General features: G+C 43.5%; 2 protein-coding genes across 2 annotated transcripts; both read left to right on the top strand.

The window, feature by feature from the left end:
- LOC139373597 (splicing factor 3A subunit 3) lies at window positions 1-5,372 on the top strand. The gene is made up of 15 exons (XM_071114283.1): window positions 1-262; window positions 541-588; window positions 745-797; window positions 903-1,008; window positions 2,144-2,216; window positions 2,301-2,392; window positions 2,482-2,564; window positions 2,738-2,876; window positions 2,962-3,098; window positions 3,347-3,454; window positions 3,552-3,621; window positions 3,985-4,149; window positions 4,316-4,426; window positions 4,677-4,767; window positions 5,034-5,372. Exons 1-15 carry the CDS (start codon window positions 167-169, stop codon window positions 5,165-5,167), a joined length of 1,506 nt encoding a protein of 501 aa, XP_070970384.1. The 5' UTR covers window positions 1-166; the 3' UTR covers window positions 5,168-5,372.
- Window positions 5,373-8,849: 3,477 nt separating this feature from the next.
- Window positions 8,850-21,081, top strand: LOC139373593 (metal regulatory transcription factor 1-like). Its single transcript, XM_071114272.1, has 10 exons — window positions 8,850-9,779; window positions 12,317-12,555; window positions 12,935-13,066; window positions 14,113-14,186; window positions 16,835-16,968; window positions 17,198-17,272; window positions 18,387-18,444; window positions 18,554-19,257; window positions 19,760-19,829; window positions 20,082-21,081. The coding sequence occupies exons 1-10, from the start codon at window positions 9,291-9,293 to the stop codon at window positions 20,321-20,323; spliced, it is 2,217 nt and encodes a 738-aa protein (XP_070970373.1). The 5' UTR covers window positions 8,850-9,290; the 3' UTR covers window positions 20,324-21,081.
- The last annotated feature ends 2,299 nt before the right edge of the window (window positions 21,082-23,380 follow it).

Raw genomic sequence — 23,380 nt, 5'->3', positions numbered from 1 at the left:
GAAGAAGAATTGGGATAGAAATTAATGCTTGACCTGGCAACCCTGCTGTGGAACTAGTTCCTCTCAGTCCCAACATGCGCCATTGAATATAAACGTAACTGAAGTTTCACGGCATTCATTGTTCAAGTCCTTCTTATTTCTGTAATTTGTTGGTCAGAAAATAACAATGGAGACGATTTTAGAACAACAACGTCGCTACCATGAGGAGAAGGAAAGGCTGTTGGATGCCAAAACTAAGGAAATGATGCATAAGAAAACCACGGTATGTGTTGCATCAACGCGAATGCTATTTAATGTTAATGAAGACGTTCATTGATTAAAGCATTAAACAAAATCAGATAAGCTAACGTTATTTTTGGGAATAGTAGCTTGTGTGTTATGATTTTGTTTACCAGCTACAATTTCTGACAGCTATTGTATTCAGTTAACGTTAGCTGAATTAGATATAAGGCTAGCTTGTTAGCTAGCGTTTAACTGGTCCAGTTTCTGGCTTTGCCATCTAACCTTAGTTAATATTTATGGATTTTTCTTCTCAAACAGTTACGCGAACAAATAAACTCAGACCATCGAACAAGAGCAATGTTGGATGTGAGTATTCTATGTGATATTGAAACATCACAACAGTAAATAACAAGTTGGATCTGTATTTTCATATTCACTTGTCTTGTGGTTAATAGCCTACTTGTCAAGAACATGCATGATGTGACAGTATTTTTTTGATAACTAGCTACGCCATCCTTTCAGAGATACATGGACGTGAGCTCAACTGTCAGGGAAGCATATGAAGACAAAGATGGGTAAGTGTGTATGTAATGTGTTTGTGTTTCAAGCGCTCATGCATGATCAGCCTTGTTATGCGGAGTAAATCAGAGGTGTAGTATTTTTGCTTTCTCTATCCACAGTATGAGGAAGGATGAACTGAACGCCATCTCAGGACCAAATGAGTTTGCAGAGTTCTACAACAGACTAAAACAGATCAAGGAGTTCCACAGGAAGCATCCTAATGAGGTCATCTTTTTTATCAGCTCCTTCCTGTCAGGCCTAGCTGTACACTGAATAAATCATCCCAGAAGTACACAGAGGGTACAAAACATTAAGAACACCGGCTCTTTCCATGACATAGACATACATTGATGTCACTTTTTAAACCCCCTTCAGTCTGTGTAGATGAAGGGGAGGAGACAGGTTAAAGAAGGATTTGTAAGCATTGAGACATGGCTTGTGTATGTGTGCCACTCAGAGGGTGAACGGGCAAAACAAAAGATTTAAGTGCCTTTGAACAGGGTATGGTAGTAGGTGCAGGGTGCACTGGTTTGTGTCAAAACTGTAACGCTGCTGGGTTTTTCACGCGTAACAGTTTCCCGTTTGTATCAAGAATGGTCTACCAGCCAACTTGACACAACTGTGGGAAGCATCGGCGTCAACATGCGCCAGCATCCCTGTGGAACGCTTTTGACACCTTGGGGGGATTCATGTTTTGTACACTTTGTAGGGGGGGTAGGTGTTTTTAATTTTTTGTTCACTCGGTGTATATCTTCTCAAAAACCCTAAGTAGTTCCAGACACAGAGATATGTTTTTAAAGGGGCAATCTGAAGTTAAAACAATTACACTTTACCCCGCCACTGTTTTGGTAAAATGCTGAGGGATGGGGCAGGAGAAATGTAACCACTCAAATTCATAGACAGCGCTAGGACTGACCATCCATGATATCAAAGTATAGTTTGAGATGTGTTAAGGCTATACACTAGTGTTTGTTTACAAATATGTTGTTTATAAAAAATAGAGTAAAACAAACTTATATTTTGAATTCTGGTGGGGTATGACAGTTGGAACTAAGCACATGCAACATTTATAAGTTATTCTTCCAGAATCAATCAATGGGTAATTCATTTGAAAGTCCACACATAGATACACCAATCGCACATTGCCCTTTTAAATAACTATTGTATCATTCAATATGTCTCGGGATTCTATATGTCATTCTACAGTCCAGGTGCCCGAAGGGGGGGGGTAATTTGTGTTATTGCATGTTCCACAATAAATGTCTGAAACCAAATCTTGAACTGAAGTTTAGGTCAACCAAACTTCATCAGAATTTAGCATTTCTGCTGCTCTGGCTAAGTCTGTATGTTGCTGTTTCAGATCTGTGTGCCCATGTCTGTGGAGTTTGACGAGCTGGTCAAGGCTAGAGAGAACCCAACTGAAGAAACACAGAGTGAGTTTTCTACAGTATGGTTGTGTAGTCATTGTCTAACACTGTGTAGGTGTTAATGTAATGATTTATGTGGTCTTTCCCCAGACATGGTGGAGTTCAGTGATGAGGAGGCGTACGGACGCTACCTGGATCTTCATGACTGCTATCGGAAGTTCATCAACCTGAAAGGGGCAGAGGTAAGATGTCCACTCGCTACTCTAAATACTCTTCATCCTAGTCTAATGTCAAACTATACTAAAGCCTAACCTTCTGCCCTCTGTATCAGAAACTGGAGTACATCAGCTACCTTTCCTCATTTGACCAGCTGTTTGATGTCTCCAAGGACAGAAAGAATGCTGAATACAAAAAGTAAGCATATTTAACAATTTGCTTTATTGTACAGACCTTTTCTTTGTGATTGTACTGTAAATGCACTAAATGCATTCCTAGAGAATTGTAGTACCTTATATTAATCTGTTTGTAGTTCTCCTCCGCATGTTTTTCCATCAGGTTGTTTCACACCTGTGTTCGATGTTATACAGGTACTTAGAGATGCTACTGGAGTACCTTCAGGACTACACAGAGAGAGTCAAACCTCTGCTGGACCAGAATGATCTCTACGGCAAGATCCTGGGAGAGTTTGAGAAGAAGTGGGAGATGGGGACCTTCCCTGGCTGGCCAGTGAGTGTCCAAGATGGGGAAGAAGACTACTATAGTGATGGTCTATATGGGAGTTTCACATTTTTATTCTCTTTCTCTGTTATAGAAAGAGACGAGCAGTGCTCTGACACACGCCGGAGCTCATCTAGACCTTTCTGCTTTCTCCTCTTGGGAGGAGTTGGCTTCCTTGGGTCTGGACAGGTTGAAGTCTGCCCTTATGGCCCTGGGCCTGAAATGTGGAGGGTAAGCAATAAGCATGCTCTTCTGTGGCTGGAAGGAGGTCTATGGACATACATTAAACTTGGAATACTGGAATAACAGTTATAATTAGAATATTATAACAGTAACTGGAATATTGTAATAACACCAAATTCCAGCCGTAGACTAGGAGTATAGATCGACGGTGTACTGATGACTAATATCGGACTGGGTGACTGATGTAAGGTTGCTAAATATGGGTGTATATGGCTAATGTGTATGTGACCTCACAGAACCCTGGAAGAGAGAGCTCAGAGGCTGTTTAGCACCAAAGGAAAATCCCTGGAATCTCTGGATCCCTCCTTGTTCGCCAAGAACCCTAAGTCCAAGGGACCCAAGAAGTATGTGATTGTCAGTTAAACATTTGCATGTTTTATGTTTTTCTGCACCTGATAGCATGTTCTAGTCGTGTTATTGACCATTCCAATCTCTCTGCAGAGACACAGAGCGTAACAAAGAAGTCGCCTTCCTGGAGTCTCAGGTTTATGAGTATGTGGAAATCTTGGGGGTAAGTAAAAGATGCCAAGGATGACTCCTTTATAGAACAAGGCCTGCACACGGTTAAAGCTCCCAATTCACCACTTTATTGACAACGTTTCCATCCTGTCACCTGACCGAGATTAGTTTCTGATCGAAACGTTGTCAATAAAGTAGTGAATTGGGAGCTTTAACCGTGTGCAGGCCTTCTTGTTCTATACTAGTGTTCTTTATTAGCCCAGCACCTATGTTTTTAGTCGTATTTAATGAATGTCTTTAGTTCTGAGGGCCTTTATATAATGGTTAGTCCCGGCCATACAATAGGTGTGTGTTACTCACAATAACCACACAAACACCTGTTAACACTTCCATCTGATTGTCTATGGCCCTGTAGGAGCAGAGGCAGCTGACCCATGAGAACGTGCAGAGGAAGCAGGCCAGGACAGGAGAGGAGAGAGAGGAGGAAGAGGAGGAGCAGCTCAGTGAGAGTGAGAGTGAAGATGAGGACAACGAGATAATCTACAACCCCAAGAACCTGCCTCTCGGCTGGGATGGAAAGGTTTGGAGTCGGGCCCTGACATCAGACCTGTGTACTAGCTGTGTTAAAGCGCTGCAATACTAATGAAATACAAATGATTGTTTTATTAATAATGGTGTTATTTATTCAGACTTCATTGTACAGCGGTTGCATGCTACCACGCTAACCTCGTTTTGAATTCTTCTAGCCCATTCCATACTGGCTGTACAAACTCCATGGCCTGAACATCAATTATAACTGTGAGATCTGTGGAAACTACACGTACAGAGGACCCAAGGCCTTCCAGAGGCACTTTGCAGTATGTTCAGATTTCTGTTCAACATTATTCGTATAATTATTTGCGTATTGTTATTACAATGTCATATTAGGTTATTACAGTGTTATGTCAATGCCCTCCTTTCGTTTGTATGTGTGCATAAGTGAAACTGTAGAGGATTCGATTTTAGAAATGGACTAATTCTGTTCTCAGCTGATAAGAGCATGTTGACCATGGTTAGTTAATATTACTGCTAGATAATATGTTGTCACCTGTTGTCTCCTCCCCTCAGGAGTGGCGTCACGCCCATGGCATGCGCTGCCTGGGAATCCCCAACACGGCTCACTTTGCCAACGTCACCCAGATCGAGGATGCTGTCTCTCGTAAGTAGTTCTGTTACAGCCCTGATAGAGGCTGAGGCAGATGACAAGTGAAAATAATGAGTATTGTTATTTGGGTTGAATAGAATAGTCATGTTAGAGAAAAAAGTGTTACCAGACCAATAAATATTTTCCGGAGTAGTTGTACATCCAGATTGCCCTCACAAAAAGATTCTGACCGCAAGGGTCTTTCCTGGTCAAATAAATTATGAAAAATGACTGGTCATTCAGTCCACGTTCTGGATAATAATAGTGTATTTTTAACCCAGTATGGTCAAAGCTGAAGTCACAGAAGGCATCAGAGCGCTGGCAACCAGATACAGAGGAGGAGTACGAGGACTCCAGTGGAAACGTGGTCAACAAGAAGACCTACGAGGACCTGAAGAGACAGGGTCTGCTGTAGAGAGGAGACCGACAAAGACTTGGAAACCTTGAAGCGCAACGTGATGCCCAATTATTATTTTTTTATTTGGCCTTTGACCCTTGACCTTTTCATTTCCACTTTTCATTTAGAAGTTGTGATGTTGTTTTTATTAATTCCTTCCTTTGACAACTATTTTGAAATGAAACAGCCATTGATTCTAATAATAAATGAGTAATATTTGTCACCATTGTTGTTTCTGTGTTAGTTAGTTCTATTAGAAAGCCATTGTAATGTCTTAAGTTGTTTAAGGAGTCACCTGAACCACTGTCCATTCCCTTATGGATGATTACACATTTCTGTATATCCAAGAACCCTCCCATTGTCAGGTGATGGACAGTCCCTTTAAAGGGAGTGTACTAGAGGGGAGTCTGCAGATATCTTCACACTTGCTCACCGATTCAGTGTTTGCCTGGTAAGGAAAATTCACCTTTTATTTACTAATTCATACATTTCTTAAAATGTTGAAGATGCTTTCTTAGCTCAGCAGTTTTTTTTGGAATTATACAAGACACTTGTGCTGTATTTGTGTGAGCTGTTAATGGTTTAAATATTGTTATTTCATGTAGCATGACTTGCTTGCTATGACATGCAAATTGACTTACAGTATCAGTTTGCCAATATGAGTACAGTTGAGGGAAGAAATGTCTGAATATTGCTAAAATAATGTTGGATTTGGTCTGTTTATCTATAATATACACCATCCAACAGTCATCATAACTGGTCATATATAAACTGGGATATGGGTATGATAGCGTTTAATTGTTTACCACTAATTCACATGACCACATTACCAGTCTCCAGGCTGCACCCATTAAAAGTCAATGATAGAGGAGATAAGCATTTCCTTAGGTGATGCGTTGAGATGGAAGTTCTGGCTCCTGGTCTTGGCTAAGTGTATCCTGAGGGGATCATAAAGCTACCACGGTGTGTTCTACGAGTACTCCTGGACCCCAGGGTCAACACTAACTACATGGATTTATAACGTGTTTAAATTGATGGAATATTACTCTCATCAACATAACAATGCCCACGCCATCACATGACTGAGAATCTGAAACCTTCATTAATTAACGCACATGTTTGTACGGGCTATGTTTGTACTGGGACTCAGGCTACAATTTTGCAGGTTAATTATCCACACATCTGCTGCTGGGGGAAGTAAGCTAAGGATGTTTTTGAAACAGGACTGCAGAGGTATCCTCATCACCTTACCTAATCAATATCAGTAGTCCAGTAAATATCAGTTGGTTTTATACAAAAAAATGACAGAGCTGACCTTGATTAGCATTTTTATTTTACCATTTCAATGCAGGAGTCCTTGGTCTTTCCGGTCCTCAAAGGAGATCTGTTGTATTTGTTCTTGGTAAGATTACAACATCTCTGATTTGTATTATCTGATTATCCCTGATTGTTTTAATAAGCTTTGATTATAACTCATGTGATTATTAATTCATTATCATTTAGTGCTTTTGAATCTAACCATTAAGAAAACTGTGGGAGACCAACTCCCAACTTCCACAAATGACCCCAAGATGACTGAAGCTCAAACCACCCAACCCACCACAACCATCAGCAAACTGTATCCTATATGCACAACCAGGTCAAAGACTGAAAACAGCCAAACCATTCACACCACCACTGTCCCTCCAGGAAGAGACTACTACAATACAGACCGCAACAAAGAAGTCTTCCCTACATCCCAGACTGGGGGAGAATATACCAGAGCTCAAGATTACATCACAAACATCTCTACACTCAAGACTGAGAGAAACGACACAGAAGATGATATTAACGTCACCCATTCTTTCAAGAATGAGATGGTGAAGTATAGTGATGTCATACCAACATCTCAGTCCAATGAAAACCATACTCAAGATGGGGGCAAGGACTTTGATGACCAAGGCTCCATTGCCTCTGATATGACCCAAACTGAGAACTGTAATATCACCACAGAGCCTACCACTACAGCTACTGCAAGATCCACAATGGGAGGCATGATTGTAAATGCTGCTTTAACCAGAAAGAAGGTACTAGATATTTCTTGCAAATGAATGCAAAATGCTGGCAATTTCGGCAGAAATGTCAACTTTTCAACATACATTATAAATTATAATTTGCTTTCCTTCACAGATGAGGTCTTGTAAAATATTTAGCTGTATCGGCATAACATGCTACAAACATGTGAAGGTCATGGAGGAGTTGTGTGAGGAGGGTATGGACTTCTGTGAGGTAAGAAGAGACCCATTCCTTCTAACAAATGTCTTTACGATGCAATGTCAACTCAATTGGCTTGGTTATCAACATGTCAGTTCATCTGGATCTAAACTGTTCATGGATGAAGTGTTGTTTTTGTTATGATGATTCTTCTACTCCTGATGGTGATGATCACAATGATGATATTGATGATGAAAAGTACAACTTATACACTATCCCACAGCTCAAGAAAGCCTCAAGCCAGGTCACCTGGAATACATACGTGACGGTGTGGAGTGCTGGATGCGCCAGAGACTGCAGACAGAGCACTAAGTGTGGTCCCTTCAGCTCGTACCAATGCCACAATGAGTGTTGTGTGGCTGGGTCTGTCTCCTGTCTCAGACTGGATGGTTCTCTCAACATGCCTGTTAACTCTGCCTGCTGTGGCCTGGGGAGTCTCTCCCTCCTGGCTCTGAGTGTAACCTCTCTACTGGACAATCTACTCAACACTCGCTAATCTACTAACCTCCATGTGACATTAGACTCACTTTAGAATGCAGAGGGTTTAGTATGGATCGACTAAATGCATATTTCAGTTTTGTCATATCCACTGCTTGGGGGTCATTAGTTCTTTCATGTTTTCTTCATCTGTGAATGCAAGCTCTCGTGAAAATAAAACTGTTTTCCAGCTTTATGTTGTTCTTAAATAACACATCCCAACCTCTAGTGGATCCAGTCATGGGTTTGAGTGGGCTGTTCTTCTGTGGGTGTTACTGCCTGGGGATACATAGGCCTAGAATGAACCCGCTATGGACCAATTACTGTTCACAATGATTTCAACTCAGACAATTAGACTCATACCTCAACTATGTTACGCCTCAACCATGTTGATCATTATATTTCTAGGATTCTCATCAAGATTGTATCACTGTCAGGTTCACAAAAAAAGGTATTTCAGATGGTGTGCAGTGTGTTCAGCAATAATTAATCTTCACAAGATGGCGCTATAGCACAGTTATATCCAGGAGCTATAGCGTATACATGTATCTGCCAAAATAATAGAAACGGTTGAGTAAATAAGGGATACAAAGTATGTTGAAAGCAGGTGCGATTCCTGAGTTAATTCATCAATTAACATCCCATCTTACTTTGGGTCATGTATAAATTACTGGGCAGGCCATTATTTTGGCTACAATGGCTATGCCATAGGATGACAATGCCCACATCCACAGGGCACGAGTAGTCACTGAATGGTCGATGAGCATGAAAACGATGTAAACCATACGCCATGACCGTCTCAGTCATCAGATCTCAACCTCATGCCACCGTGCATTGAAATTGCTCTGGCTCGTGGTGGCCCATGTTGGTGTTTCCTTTATTTTGTCAGTTACCGGTCGTTTACTTCACTGAGTGAGGGAGGGAGACGGTTCACGGTTGAGTGAGTTTGGGCGGAAAGAGGAAGCTGGTTAAATAGGCTGCTAGGGTGACTACGATGTAGCAACACTGTAACAACGGAGGAATCGATTTTGAAACAGAATTAACAAAGCGGGAGACATTTTATAAAGACAAACGACATTGTAGTTATTTTTGACTGCATTTACGTGGTGAACTTTCAAAACTGTGAGTAGCTAGGGATTGTTATTGAAACTGGCAACATTTCTGTGCTGCGTCCTGCTGAATGAGTGCTTCTTAGTAGCAACAAGTAAAATAGTTTTGATGATAGCCTAAACTCGCCGAGGAATGCCGAGATTGTAGTTGACTTTGTATTAGGTTACTGTAGTTTCAAACCGTTTAACCAATAGTCCGTTAATCTCAACAAAATTAAATGCATTGGTAGCTGCTGTCGTGAAAGCATACTGTTACTTGATACATTTTCTAACCCTCTACTTCTCATTTCAATTGCAACCCAATGAGTGTGTCACCTTTGTTACCATGTATGAGGATGAATGAGACCGTGCTCTTTGTCGAGGAAGAAGAGGCGGACAAGACAAATCAGCAGGTTGAAGAGGACAATGTCTCCAGGAAGATGGTTACTGTCGACTGGGACCAATGGGACACGCTACTGCTGCCCTCTACACTGGACTCTGGTGTGCACAGTCTGGACACAGTGTATGACAGAACCACTGTGATGATTGAACAAGACCCAGTGGGTTCTAGAACTGACAATAAAGAGGAGGAAGAGGACCTGATGATGTACCTACATGAGGGATGTGAGACGGAGGGCCGTGGAGGTCTGGAAGACCACTGGCAGGCCATGTCACAGGGGTACATCCACCACACCATCTCCCAGGACCAGATCCAGTTCACCATCAACCCTGGTTCCACACCCATGCCACGGCACATCCAGGGGGCCACCATCACACTGCACTCTGAGTGCCCAGATACCCACCACAGCGAGGTAAGCCTTGATATCCAAAGACCTGAAGACTTGTGTTAGGTCCTTGAGCTAATGCCTGGGTTTTGGCCCAGTGGGCTAATTCCTGGTATCTGAGCATGTTCTGTATTTATTTGGATATTTGGATATTTATTTGGGTATGTTGTCAGGAAAACTCACTCCTGGTATTCTGGTTGTGAGGAGGAGAGGCATCATTGCTCATTCATATACAGGGCATTTGCAAAGTATTCAGACCCTTTGACTTTTTCCGAATGTTGTTACGTTACAGCATTATTCTTTTTTTTCTCTTTTTTTATCCAACCTTAATCTACACACAATATCCCATAATGACAGAGCAAATACTGTTTTTTATCCATTTTAGCAAATGTATAAAAAATAAATAACGGAAATGACATTTACGTAAGTATTCAGACCCTTTACTCGGTACTTTGTTGAAGCACCTTTGGCAGGGATTACAGTATTGAGTGTTATTGCGTATGATGCTACAAGCTTGGCTGCTCTGGAGCAGGTTTTCATCAATGATCTCGCTGTACTTTCCTCCGTTCATCTTTTCCTCACTCCTGACTAGTCTCTTAGTCCTTGCCGGTGAAAAACATCCCCACAGAATGATGCTGCCACTATCATGATCACCGTAGGGATGGTGCCAGGTTTCCTCCAGATGTGTCGCTTGGCATTCAGGCCAAAGAGTTCAATCTTGGTTTCATCAGACCAGAGAATCTTGTTTCTCATGGTCTGAGAGTCCTTTAGGTGCCTTTTGGCAAACTCCAAGGGGGCTGTCATGTGCCTTTTACTGAGGAGTGGCTTCTGTCTGTCCACTCTACCATAAAGGCCTGATTGGTGGAGTGCTGCATAGATGGTTGTCCTTCTGGAAGGTTCTCCCATCTCCACAGAGGAACTCTGGAGCTCTGTCAGAGTGACCATCGGGTCCTTGGTCACCTCCCTGACCAAGGCCCTTCTCCCCCGATTGCTCAACTTAGCCGGGCGGCCAGCTCTAGGAAAATACTTGCTGGTACCAAACTTCTTCCATTTAAGAATGATGGAGGCCACCATGTTCTTGGGGACCTTCAATGCTGCAGAAGTGTTTTGGTACCCTCCGCAGATCTGTGATTCGACAAAATCCTGCCTCGGAGCTCTACGGACAATTCCTTCGACCTCATGGCTTAGTTTTTGCTCTGACATGCACTGTCAACTATGGGACCTTATATAGACAGGTGTGTGCCTTTCCAAATCATGTCCAATCAATTGAATTTACCACAGGTGAACTAAAATCATCTCAAGGATGATCAATGGAAACAGAATGCACCTGAGCTCAATTTAGATTCTCATAGCAAAGGGTCTGAATACGTATGTAAATAAGGTATTTCTATTTTTTAAATTTTTTAATAAATTAGCAACATTTTATAAAAACGTTTTTTGCTTTGTCATTATGAGATATTTTGTGTAGATTGATATCGATTTTTATTTATTTAATCCATTTTAGAATAAGGCTGTAATGTAACAAAGTGGAAAAAGGGAAGGGTCTGAATACTTTCATAATGTACTGTATATAATGTCCCGGTCATGATGTCCTGAAGGATGTTACAAGGTTATAGATAGGCAGAGAGCCATTTTGTAGTCTTCTTTGAAATTACACTTGAGTCGAGAGTGTAGGACTCAAACCTTCTGGCAAACATGACATGGGGTTGGTCAGGCTTACACGTGATGATCATATCATCAGTCTGTGAATCACTGAGACCGACCCTTTTCAGCATATCACATATACACTCTTAGAAAAAAGGGTACGAAAAAGGGTTCTTCGGCTGTCCCCATAGGAGAATACTTTTTGGTTCCAGGTAAACCCTTTTGTGGAAAGGGTTGTTCATGGATCCCAAAAGGGTTCTACCTGGAACCAAAAAGGGCTATTCAAAGGGTTCTCCTATGGGGACAGCCAAAGCACCATTTAACTTTCTGTATAGCTCCGTTCTCAGAGTGTATAACATGTGGAAGGGAGTAAGACGTCCCTGAGGTCCTTCATTTGCATCATCATCACAGAGAAAATAAACCATGCTAGGTTAGCAGCAGCAGAACCATATTGTGTGAAGGTGACAAGCCAACTGTTATGATGAAGTCAGTGAGTGAGAGGAAGAGACAGGAGAGGAGATTGGTTTGGGGTGGTGAAATTGGGCCAGCCCGGGAGCTAGCTGTGAAGCTTCTGTTTTCCCTCATCATCATCAGCCTCTCTCCCATCCAGAACCACAGAGTCATTATAGTCAAGGTCTCTGAAGATGTAAAGATGAGATGATAATTCTCATTCTTTACAGCCTCTTGGTTCTCTTTCTGTGAAGGTAATTAGATCTCATTCATAAATGTGCACTTCAATCTTATCATAGAAACCAATACAGCTGATTTATTTCCAGACTTGATGTATAGTAATGTTTGTGAAGTGTCACATACCGGTACTAAAAACACTTCCTACATGTTAAACTTATGTTTATGCATATGGTGGTTTTCCATCTTGTTGACATAGTTTACGACCACAACTCTGCCTGTCTGTTCTGCAGGTGAAGCGTTACCAGTGTCTATACGAGGACTGTACTCGTACCTACAGCACAGCAGGGAACCTGCGGACCCACCAGAAGAGACATAGAGGAGAATACACGTTTGTCTGCAACCAGTTGGGCTGTGACAAGGCCTTCCTCACCTCCTACAGTCTGAAGATCCACGTCCGCGTTCACACCAAGGAGAAGCCCTTCGAGTGTGACCAACAGGGCTGTGAGAAGGCCTACAACACACTGTACAGGTAAGGGTTAGACCAGTGTTTTCCCTACCATTGACTAGGTGGGGCAGATACCACAACCTAGCAGTTTTCTCCGCCACATCTATTTAGTTCATATATTATTTACAGGCCCACTGGCACTAAAATTGTAAACTGAAGGAATCGCAGCCAAATTATTGTAGCCTTCCTGCCATGACACGTGATGATGTTTCATCAGTCATGAGTTGGGCACTTTTCAGACCCCCTGACATCAAAGTTAATTTTACACAGCTTAGTGGCCTTTGGTATGCTGGTATGCTGACCCCAAGTCAAGCCACAACTCACAGTGACTGTATGTTGGTGTGTTGATCTGCAAACATCAGCCGTGTTTGTTTCTCTCTGTTGCGTTTGTGTTGATGTGCAGGCTGAAAGCCCACCAGAGACTGCACACAGGGAACACGTTTAACTGCGAGTCGGACGGATGCACCAAGTACTTCACCACTCTGAGTGACCTGAGGAAACACATCCGGACACACTCCAAGGAGAGGCCCTTCAGGTGAGCTCACAATGAATGGCTGAAGTATGCAGTGGGTTGAAAGGACTAACTAATTCATGAACAAATGAATGCTTGCACAAATTAATACATGAGCACGGTTACATGCACACAATAATGTGATTATTGTAGATAGTCAGGTTAATATAATAGTTTGATTGAAAAGTTACATCCATTGCAAGAAAAAACGATTTCCCTACATGGACACATCTGAAATTAGGCTACCGATGGGACTTTTGATAAATGCTGAAAATCGTCAATCAAAATAAATGTTCTACCACAGTGACCATGTTATTTTTGAGAAGACTATTAGATTCTGAATTCGGACATATAAAGTTTGTATATGAAAACTATTTATAAGATGCATACTTTCACTTTTTCCTAACTTTTTTCCCCCGTCAATCGCACATAGCAAACAAACCACTGGAACATCGATTAAGCTGTTTACATTCCTAATAATTCTAAAGATTGCTCAGAAAACCAGGTGTTTTCATCGGCATAGGCTTACTTTGATTATGACCGATTTAAGATAAGCAAATTCAGGTGTTTACATGACTAATGTCATACTCTATCAGATATGAAGGTAAGACCCAGATGCAAACCACGTAGAATAAACAAGACTTTAATATTCCAACAGGGGCAGGCAGGCGGACAGGTCAAGGCAGGCAGGGGTCAGTAAACCAGGCCAACGGTATCGGGCGGCAGGCACGCTCAGGGTAAGGCAGAGTGGTCAGGCAGGCGGGCTCGGAGTCAGGACAGGCAAGGGGCGAGAAAAGAGAGACTGGAAAAAGCAGAGACACAAAACGCTGGTTGACTTGAACAAACAAGACGAACTGGCAACAGACACAGAGAACACAGGTATAAATACACAGGATAATGGGGAGGATGGGTGACACCTGGAGGGGGCTGGAGACAAGCACAAAGACAGGTGAAACAGATCAGGGTGTGACAATACTCGGCCATAATCGGTTTAATGTTGCATTATTAGTGTGCATGTAAACGTACTCAATGAATGAACATAACTCAACTTAGTGTTGTTTTCTCACCAGGTGTGACCATCCTGGCTGTTACAAGGCGTTCACCTCTAGTGACCATCTCCAAACACACATCCTGGGACAAATAGGTGAAGGTGGCGTGGTGATACACAGCTAACTCCTTGAGCTCAAACCCTGTCTTTTTTTAAATGAAACTAGGGGGAGTTGAAAACCCCTTTTTTCCGGAGTTGGAGATAAAACAATACGCTCTAGCACGTCTTTCTTTCCTCCCTGCTACGTTTTATTGAGTGCTCTTAATGGGGTATGGCTTCCTTAGCTGAGTCAGATTCTCAGACAGGTGTGTGTTGAAAACATCCAAGTTTATTTCAGCCCAGTAGATAGGTCTCAGCACTGCTCAGCTCCACAGCCTCTTATTGGCCCATTTATTCTCGCAACGCCCTGTCAGCGAATCCTGATTAGCCTATTTATCCACATCCAACAGAGTGCTGAGATCACACACACATACACTCATACACACACATACATAAAACAGTCCCAAAGATCCAAATCCAGTCCATCTAGCACTCCAGACAGGCTCAAACAAACACTCATATATTTGTAGGATTTCAAAATACTTTTTGAACCCAGGTCTGATTGCTGTTGTTGTTGTGGAGCTATTAATACTGCTGCTGTTGTGGTGGAGCTATTAATACTGCTGCTGCTGTTGTTGTGGAGCTATTAATGCTGTTGTTGTTGTGGAGCTATTAATACTACTGCTGTTGTGGTGGAGCTATTAATACTGCTGCTGTTGTGGTGGAGCTATTAATACTGCTGCTGTTGTTGTTGTGGAGCTATTAATACTGTTGTTGTTGTGGAGCTATTAATACTGCTGCTGTTGTGGTGGAGCTATTAATACTGCTGCTGTGTTGGTGGAGCTGTTAATACTGCTGCTGTTGTGGTGGAGCTATTAATACTGCTGCTGTTGTTGTGGTGGAGCTATTAATACTGCTGCTGTTGTTGTGGTGGAGCTATTAATACTGTTGTTGTTGTGGAGCTATTCATACTGCTGCTGTTGTTGTGGAGCTATTAATACTGCTGCTGTTGTTGTGGTGGTGGAGCTATTAATACTGCTGTTGTGGTGGTGGAGCTATTAATACTGCTGCTGTTGTGGTGGAGCTATTAATACTGCTGCTGTTGTGGTGGAGCTATTAATACTGCTGTTGTTGTGGTGGAGCTATTAATACTGCTGCTGTTGTGGTGGAGCTATTAATACTGCTGCTGTTGTGGTGGAGCTATTAATACTGCTGTTGTTGTGGTGGAGCTATTAATACTGCTGTTGTTGTGGGTGGAGCTATTAATACTGCTGCTGTTGTTGTGGTGGAGCTATTAATACTGCTGCTGTTGTGGTGGAGCTATTAATACTGCTGTTGTTGTGGTGGAGCTATTAATACTGCTGTTGTTGTGGGTGGAGCTATTAATACTGCTGCTGTTGTGGTGGTGGAGCTATTAATACTGCTGCTGTTGTGGTGGAGCTATTAATGCTGTTGTGGTGGAGCTATTAATGCTGTTGTGGTGGAGCTATTAATACTGCTGCTGTTGTGGTGGTGGAGCTATTAATACTGCTGCTGTTGTGGTGGTGGAGCTATTAATACTGCTGCTGTTGTGGTGGTGGAGCTATTAATACTGCTGTTGTTGTGGTGGTGGAGCTATTAATACTGCTGTTGTTGTTGTGGAGCTATTAACACTGCTGCTGTTGTGGTGGAGCTATTAATACTGCTGCTGTTGTGGTGGAGCTATTAATACTGCTGCTGTTGTGGTGGAGCTATTAATACTGCTGTTGTGGTGGTGGAGCTATTAATACTTCTGCTGTTGTGGTGGTGGAGCTATTAATACTGCTGTTGTTGTTGTGGAGCTATTAATATTGCTGCTGTTGTTGTTGTGGTGGAACTATTAATACTGCTGTTGTTGTTGTGGTGGTGGAGCTATTAATACTGTTGTTGTTGTGGAGCTATTAATATTGCTGTTGTTGTTGTGGTGGTGGAGCTATTAATACTGCTGCTGTTGTGGTGGTGGAGCTATTAATACTGTTGTTGTTGTGGTGGAGCTATTAATACTGCTGCTGTTGTTGTTGTGGTGGAGCTATCAATCCTGATGCTGCAGGTTCCTCTGGGGCCCAGTTCTACACACACACACACATTCTAACACTCCATTCTAACTATAACACTGTAATTTGTCTTTCTAGCCTGTTCCTCTGATACCAGAGGACCCAACAAACTCTTCCTCCCTCTGAGGAGCTATGAGTCTCAGATGGGGTTTAGATCCATTACATGTGATCTGTGAATGCAACTCACATTGATGTCAGAGGCTGAGGAAACATTATCTGCCTGCTTTTTGGGTTTGCTTCCCAGTGGGAGTTTCCATATGTATCCTGCAGAACTGCTTATGTCTGTAGCCAGGACTTTTCTCGGTGTGTGTATGTGTGCCATGTTGTGGCTTGAACCTCCTTGCCCTTTCATCCCCCCAAAAAACACATGCCTCAAGGCACTAAAGGCTACATCAGCATAAACTCATGTTATTAATGATCATTGTCATTATGCATGGACTTGGATATTGCTGAGCGTATTTCTTTATCCTGCCCCTTCACCCATAAGGCAAAGAGTTGTGGACTCAAATTACCTTTCTTTCTCCAAGCCAGGACTATATCTCAATTTCTTATGGGTTGTAAGCAATAAAGTTGGCTGCTGCATAAGAGAGACCTATAAAAGTAATATCTGTGTGTGTGTGTTTTTTCTTCTAGGTGAGCCACCCCTCCTTCAGGTGGACACAGATGGTGATAACTCCCTAAGCTCCTCCAACAGTCCGAGGGACAACATCAAAGGTCACGACCCTGGACCGTCAGCTGACATAATTCACAGCCACTCCCTCTCAGACGTGAGTCCTCCCACCATGTGACTGAAAATGGCACTTAATAATTATGTTTTGACAATGACATATTGCATCTGTTTCTGTCTCGCACGGTATGTGTCAAGACTTACTGGTCAAATATCCATGCAATCAATAGATTTTCTCTGTATTTTTCTCTCTTAAAAGTCTGTTCTCAATATGCGGTGCTCTCTAATCATCTCTTATAATGAATCAATAATCATGTTTTGAAACACAGGATTTGAATCCTCGTTCCCCATGTCTCAGTGATAGGAGCCTGATTTCCACTGCTTCTCAGCTCCGAGAAAGTAATGTAAGTCATTTTGTAACTCTTTTTTTTCCAAATGTTCAATTTTGCACACTGTCTGAATAAACATCCATGGTATATGTCTTAAAGACATACACTCACCGGCCAGTTTATTAGGCACACGACTCCGTTCACGAAAAAGGATAGCTCCTACAGAAAATGAGTCACATGGCCGTGGCTTGCTATATAAAGCAGGCAGACAGGCATCAAGGCATTCAGTTACTGTTTGATTGAACATTAGAATGGGCAAAACAAGTGACCTAAGCGACTTTGATCGTCGGTGCCAGACGCGCCTGATCCAGTATCTCAGAAGTGACCGGCCTCCTGGGCTTTTCAAGCACGACAGTGTCTAGGGTTTACCGAGAATGATGCGGCAAACAAAAACATCCAGTCAGTGGCAGTCCTGTGGGCGAAAACAGCTCGTTGATGAGAGAGATCGAGCGGAGAATGGCAAGAATCGTGCAAGCTAAGAGGCGGGCCACAAACATGCAAATAACGGCGCAGTACAACAGTGGTGTGCAGAACGGCATCTTGGAACGCACAACTCGTTGATCCTTCTCCTATCAGCTAAAAACAAGAAGAAGCTGCTCCAGAGGGCATGTGATCACCAACACTGGAGTATTGAGGAGTGGATTAACATTGTCTGGAACATGACAGTTTACTAGCGTGGCCTGTTCAGTCCACACACCTCAGCCCAAATAGAACATCTTTGGGATGAGAGATCGGGCTGTTGGCAGCATGAATGTACCACTGTCCAATCTGCAGCAACTGCGTAATGCCATTGTGTCAGCATGGACCAAAATTCCTGTGTAATATTTCTGACGCCTTGTAGAATGCCCCCCAAAAAATCATTCTGGAGGAAAGGGGGGTCCAACCCGATACTAGATAGGTGTACCTAATAAACTAACTGGTGAGTATATATACACTATACAGTTATCCCTTTGCTGTTGGCTATATAGACACTATTAGAGACTACAGTCATGTCTCAGGGCTAATTGTATACATGTATAAGTTGTGCATACTGTATTGTAATTGTAATAGATGGTAATTAAGACATGTGCTGTATATGTTTTGCTTGTTAGACTAATGTTACTCTGCTGCTGTCTTGTCCCTGTGGCAGTCTGATGCCCTGGACCTGGTGTTTGAGTTGCTGTTTCAAGACAAGCCCCAGACACAGGGTGAGTACTGTACCATGTTGTGGTGAACACCACCAGTGCGTTGTGGTCTAAATGCCTTGTCTCCTGTTAAGCCCTTAAAACCCTTTTATCTGTCCCCTATCTTATCCAGATGTGTCATCGGTGGCAGTGCCCTCGTATAGTTTGGAGAACCCATCTCTAACCGTGGTGCTTTCAGAAGCATCTCACCCTTTCATTTCTACCTGTCCTGAACCCTCTGACTCTAGCCCTAGTGAACCCCGTCCTGTACCTCCCACCCCTGGGTGTATCCCGAGTGAACCCCGTCCTGTACCCCAGCCCACCGCTCTCCTCACCCCTGGGTGCACCCCTCGTGAACCCTGTCCAGTTCCTGTTTCTCCCATGATCAGTGATACACCTAAACATGAGGTGATTCCAGAACAGCCATCCAATCAGAGCCTACTACAACAGCTAGCCTCATCCCTCCATTCCCAACCAGGCTCCACCCAGAGCGTACTATCACAGCCAACCACCACCCTCCATTCCCAACCAGGCTCCACCCAGAGCGTACTATCACAGCCGACCACCACCCTTCATTCCCAACCAGGCCAAACCCAGAGCGTACTACTACAGCCAGCTGCCATGTCCTCCATCTATTCTCAACCAGGCCCATACCCTCCACCCTCCAGCTCCTCCCTTCAGGCCCCACTAACACCCCTCTCCCTGGGGTACTCTACTCCTCCTACGGTCCCTGCCCACAGTACCATCCAGCCCATCACCTTGTCCACTCAGAACCTCCAGTGGCTGTTGAACAGTATCAATGACCCGAGGCAGCAGGACATGCAGACACAGCTATCCGTGAGTCATCATTAATAACTTACTAATAGGTTGTTATTATAATTAAGTCAGGCCCATTATAAGTTATAAGCAGATAATACATTTTTCTATTAGATGTTGGTCTAATAATACAACATTTTTACATGTTTTTATCTGACAGTTTTTTATGAATTAATCATTTGTTGTCATACGATATTTGTGTCATTATTCTAGATGCTTTATTGAAACCTCCTAACCTGGAGGGTAGTAAAGCCAGCTAATTAGAATATGGAGATGGCCGCAGTCCAATCATTTGGTCTTTTAATTCAAATATGGAGAGGGTCGTCCAATCATTGGCCTTTTTATTAGGATGTGGAGAGGGACTGTCCAATCATTGGCCTGCTTGCTGGATCTCATCCAGTCCAACTGTTAATTGACCTTCAGTTGTTTTAATGAAACTTTTCCTCTGTTTAGCCACGAGGCATTGACATTCTGATAATTATATGCTGAACATGCTCTCTTCTCTTGTTCTGTTGTATTTCAGCAACAACACAGTGGCTCGACACTAGAGAAGCTCTATTTCACCACAGAAATACCAATGGGAGGGAACACAGGTAATTTATGGAGATCCATCTTTTGCTTCGTTATATTTACCGACATATGTCACCTCTGATGAATTCAGGTGTGGTTTTTACACGTATTCTACATGTTGATCATTTCAATGTATTTGGTCGCTAAACATTAGCAGTTGCAGAGCTGTAGATATTGTAATGCTAGCATCTGTGAGGTTGTTGTACTGTACAATTTGTATGGATATATTGACTTTTAAAAATATTATTTGACATGCAATCTGTCTTGTCTGCTAGGGACAGCTCTGCAGCAGATAGGCCTGAGTCTGCCTGTCATCGTAATTAGACAGGGAGAGTCATGCCAGTGTCGGTGCCCCTGCAGAGACGGCAGCGCAGCATCAGACACAGAGAAACAGACTGGTGCCCAGTTCCTTCAGTCCCAGGACCTATCAACCCAGGACCCACCCCCCCAGCCCCAGGACCCACCACCCCAGCCCCCTCAGCCCCAGGACCCACCACCCCAGCCTACTCCACCATAGCATCCTCAACCTCTACCTGTACATCCCCCCATGAAAAAAAAAGTCAACATTTTTATTACTGGAGAAACTGTTCCTGTTCCTTATCCAACTGAGGTGTCTCTATGCACTGTGCTGTGTACTTAACTCTTTCTGTTGTTAATACCTAGTTCAAGATCAGGTCTCCATACCCTGTCCCCATAACCTCAATCAATAGTAACCCAACCAACTCCGGACTGGTTGCTGAGGGTAGAAAGCAATCATGTGCTGCATTTCAGTGTGGATCAGGTCAATTGTGGTAGCAGACTAGCGGTCTATTATGAATTGGGCTTGAACAGTGGCTGGCCGCTGAATGTAGTGTGAAAAACGGTTGACTAGAGCACAAATCCTCTGTAGCAACATTCCTCTTTACATCCAGTCCCACTGGAAACATGAAAGGTGACATTTATTTTTGATGGCGCAGAAAGGTAAAGCACTGTTAGAACAGACTATCACTCCCCAAGCAGTACTTAACATTGCATTACTTGCCAAATGTGTGTGGAATGCAAATTGTTGTGGCATCGCGTGCGTCATGTATCCGTACCGTTTCATTCTGAAACCTGCAAATTATCTCTGTGTATTCAAGGATGTGGAATAATGGGAGATGTAAGTAGCAAATGCTGCTCTACCAATGCAGTGCAGTACATTTAGACACTAGCAAACTAACCTGGCAATGCACAAGTATTAGCTTTTTCTTCAATGTTTTCTTCAATGTTCACAATATAAGTGTTTTTAACATGTCATTTTTGATGTAATGTCATCATCTGTAACTGTTTTACTTACTGACATGATGACCAGATGGACAGGTTAGCTGAGGGGTCTGCATCAGGCTCCCTGTGGAGGAGCTCTGAAGAGTAACTGTTTTACTTACTGACATGATGACCAGATGGACAGGTTAGCTGAGGGGTCTGCATCAGGCTCTCTGTGGAGGAGCTCTGAAGAGTAACTGTTTTACTTACTGACATGATGACCAGATGGACAGGTTAGCTGAGGGGTCTGCATCAGGCTCCCTGTGGAGGAGCTCTGAAGAGTAACTGTTTTACTTACTGACATGATGACCAGATGGACAGGTTAGCTGAGGGGTCTGCATCAGGCTCCCTGTGGAGGAGCTCTGAAGAGTAACTGTTTTACTTACTGACATGATGACCAGATGGACAGGTTAGCTGAGGGGTCTGCATCAGGCTCTCTGTGGAGGAGCTCTGAAGAGTAACTGTTTTACTTACTGACATGATGACCAGATGGACAGGTTAGCTGAGGGGTCTGCATCAGGCTCCCTGTGAAGGAGCTCTGAAGAGTAACTGTTTTACTTACTGACATGATGACCAGATGGACAGGTTAGCTGAGGGGTCTGCATCAGGCTCCCTGTGGAGGAGCTCTGAAGAGTAACTGTTTTACTTACTGACATGATGACCAGATGGACAGGTTAGCTGAGGGGTCTGCATCAGGCTCCCTGTGGAGGAGCTCTGAAGAGTAACTGTTTTACTTACTGACATGATGACCAGATGGACAGGTTAGCTGAGGGGTCTGCATCAGGCTCCCTGTGGAGGAGCTCTGAAGAGTAACTGTTTTACTTACTGACATGATGACCAGATGGACAGGTTAGCTGAGGGGTCTGCATCAGGCTCCCTGTGGAGGAGCTCTGAAGAGTAACTGTTTTACTTACTGACATGATGACCAGATGGACAGGTTAGCTGAGGTGTCTGCATCAGGCTCCCTGTGGAGGAGCTCTGAAGAGTAACTGTTTTACTTACTGACATGATGACCAGATGGACAGGTTAGCTGAGGGGTCTGCATCAGGCTCCCTGTGGAGGAGCTCTGAAGAGTAACTGTTTTACTTACTGACATGATGACCAGATGGACAGGTTAGCTGAGGGGTCTGCATCAGGCTCCCTGTGGAGGAGCTCTGAAGAGTAACTGTTTTACTTACTGACATGATGACCAGATGGACAGGTTAGCTGAGGGGTCTGCATCAGGCTCCCTGTGGAGGAGCTCTGAAGAGTAACTGTTTTACTTACTGACATGATGACCAGATGGACAGGTTAGCTGAGGGCTCTGCATCAGGCTCCCTGTGGAGGAGCTCTGAAGAGTAACTGTTTTACTTACTGACATGATGACCAGATGGACAGGTTAGCTGAGGGGTCTGCATCATGCTCCCTGTGGAGGAGCTCTGAAGAGTAACTGTTTTACTTACTGACATGATGACCAGATGGACAGGTTAGCTGAGGTGTCTGCATCAGGCTCCCTGTGGAGGAGCTCTGAAGAGTAACTATTTTACTTACTGACATGATGACCAGATGGACAGGTTAGCTGAGGTGTCTGCATCAGGCTCCCTGTGGAGGAGCTCTGAAGAGTAACTGTTTTACTTACTGACATGATGACCAGATGGACAGGTTAGCTGAGGGGTCTGCATCAGGCTCCCTGTGGAGGAGCTCTGAAGAGTAACTGTTTTACTTACTGACATGATGACCAGTTGGACAGGTTAGCTGAGGGGTCTGCATCAGGCTCCCTGTGGAGGAGCTCTGAAGAGTAACTGTTTTACTTACTGACATGATGACCAGGTGGACAGGTTAGCTGAGGGGTCTGCATCAGGCTCCCTGTGGAGGAGCTCTGAAGAGTAACTGTTTTACTTACTGACATGATGACCAGATGGACAGGTTAGCTGAGGTGTCTGCATCAGGCTCCCTGTGGAGGAGCTCTGAAGAGTAACTGTTTTACTTACTGACATGATGACCAGATGGACAGGTTAGCTGAGGTGTCTGCATCAGGCTCCCTGTGGAGGAGCTCTGAAGAGTAACTGTTTTACTTACTGACATGATGACCAGATGGACAGGTTAGCTGAGGGGTCTGCATCAGGCTCCCTGTGGAGGAGCTCTGAAGAGTAACTGTTTTACTTACTGACATGATGACCAGATGGACAGGTTAGCTGAGGGGTCTGCATCAGGCTCCCTGTGGAGGAGCTCTGAAGAGTAACTGTTTTACTTACTGACATGATGACCAGATGGACAGGTTAGCTGAGGGGTCTGCATCAGGCTCCCTGTGGAG

This window comes from Oncorhynchus clarkii, chromosome 18 (assembly GCF_045791955.1).
Source record: "Oncorhynchus clarkii lewisi isolate Uvic-CL-2024 chromosome 18, UVic_Ocla_1.0, whole genome shotgun sequence".
Taxonomy (NCBI): Eukaryota; Metazoa; Chordata; class Actinopteri; order Salmoniformes; family Salmonidae; genus Oncorhynchus; species Oncorhynchus clarkii.
The sequence above is the reverse complement of the archived record's forward strand: the minus strand, read 5'-3'. Positions and strand labels throughout refer to the sequence as shown.

Bases quoted from the DNA above. Each gene is read 5' to 3' on its own strand.
- LOC139373597 (XM_071114283.1), top strand. From the start codon at position 167: ATGGAGACGATTTTAGAACAACAACGTCGCTACCATGAGGAGAAGGAA. The intron at 1,009-2,143 runs GTCATCTTTTTT...TTGCTGTTTCAG, and splicing joins ACAGGAAGCATCCTAATGAG to ATCTGTGTGCCCATGTCTGT. The intron at 3,099-3,346 runs GTAAGCAATAAG...GTGACCTCACAG, and splicing joins CTGGGCCTGAAATGTGGAGG to AACCCTGGAAGAGAGAGCTC.
- LOC139373593 (XM_071114272.1), top strand. From the start codon at position 9,291: ATGAGTGTGTCACCTTTGTTACCATGTATGAGGATGAATGAGACCGTG. The intron at 14,187-16,834 runs GTGAAGGTGGCG...TTTTTCTTCTAG, and splicing joins ACACATCCTGGGACAAATAG to GTGAGCCACCCCTCCTTCAG. The intron at 19,830-20,081 runs GTAATTTATGGA...CTTGTCTGCTAG, and splicing joins ACCAATGGGAGGGAACACAG to GGACAGCTCTGCAGCAGATA.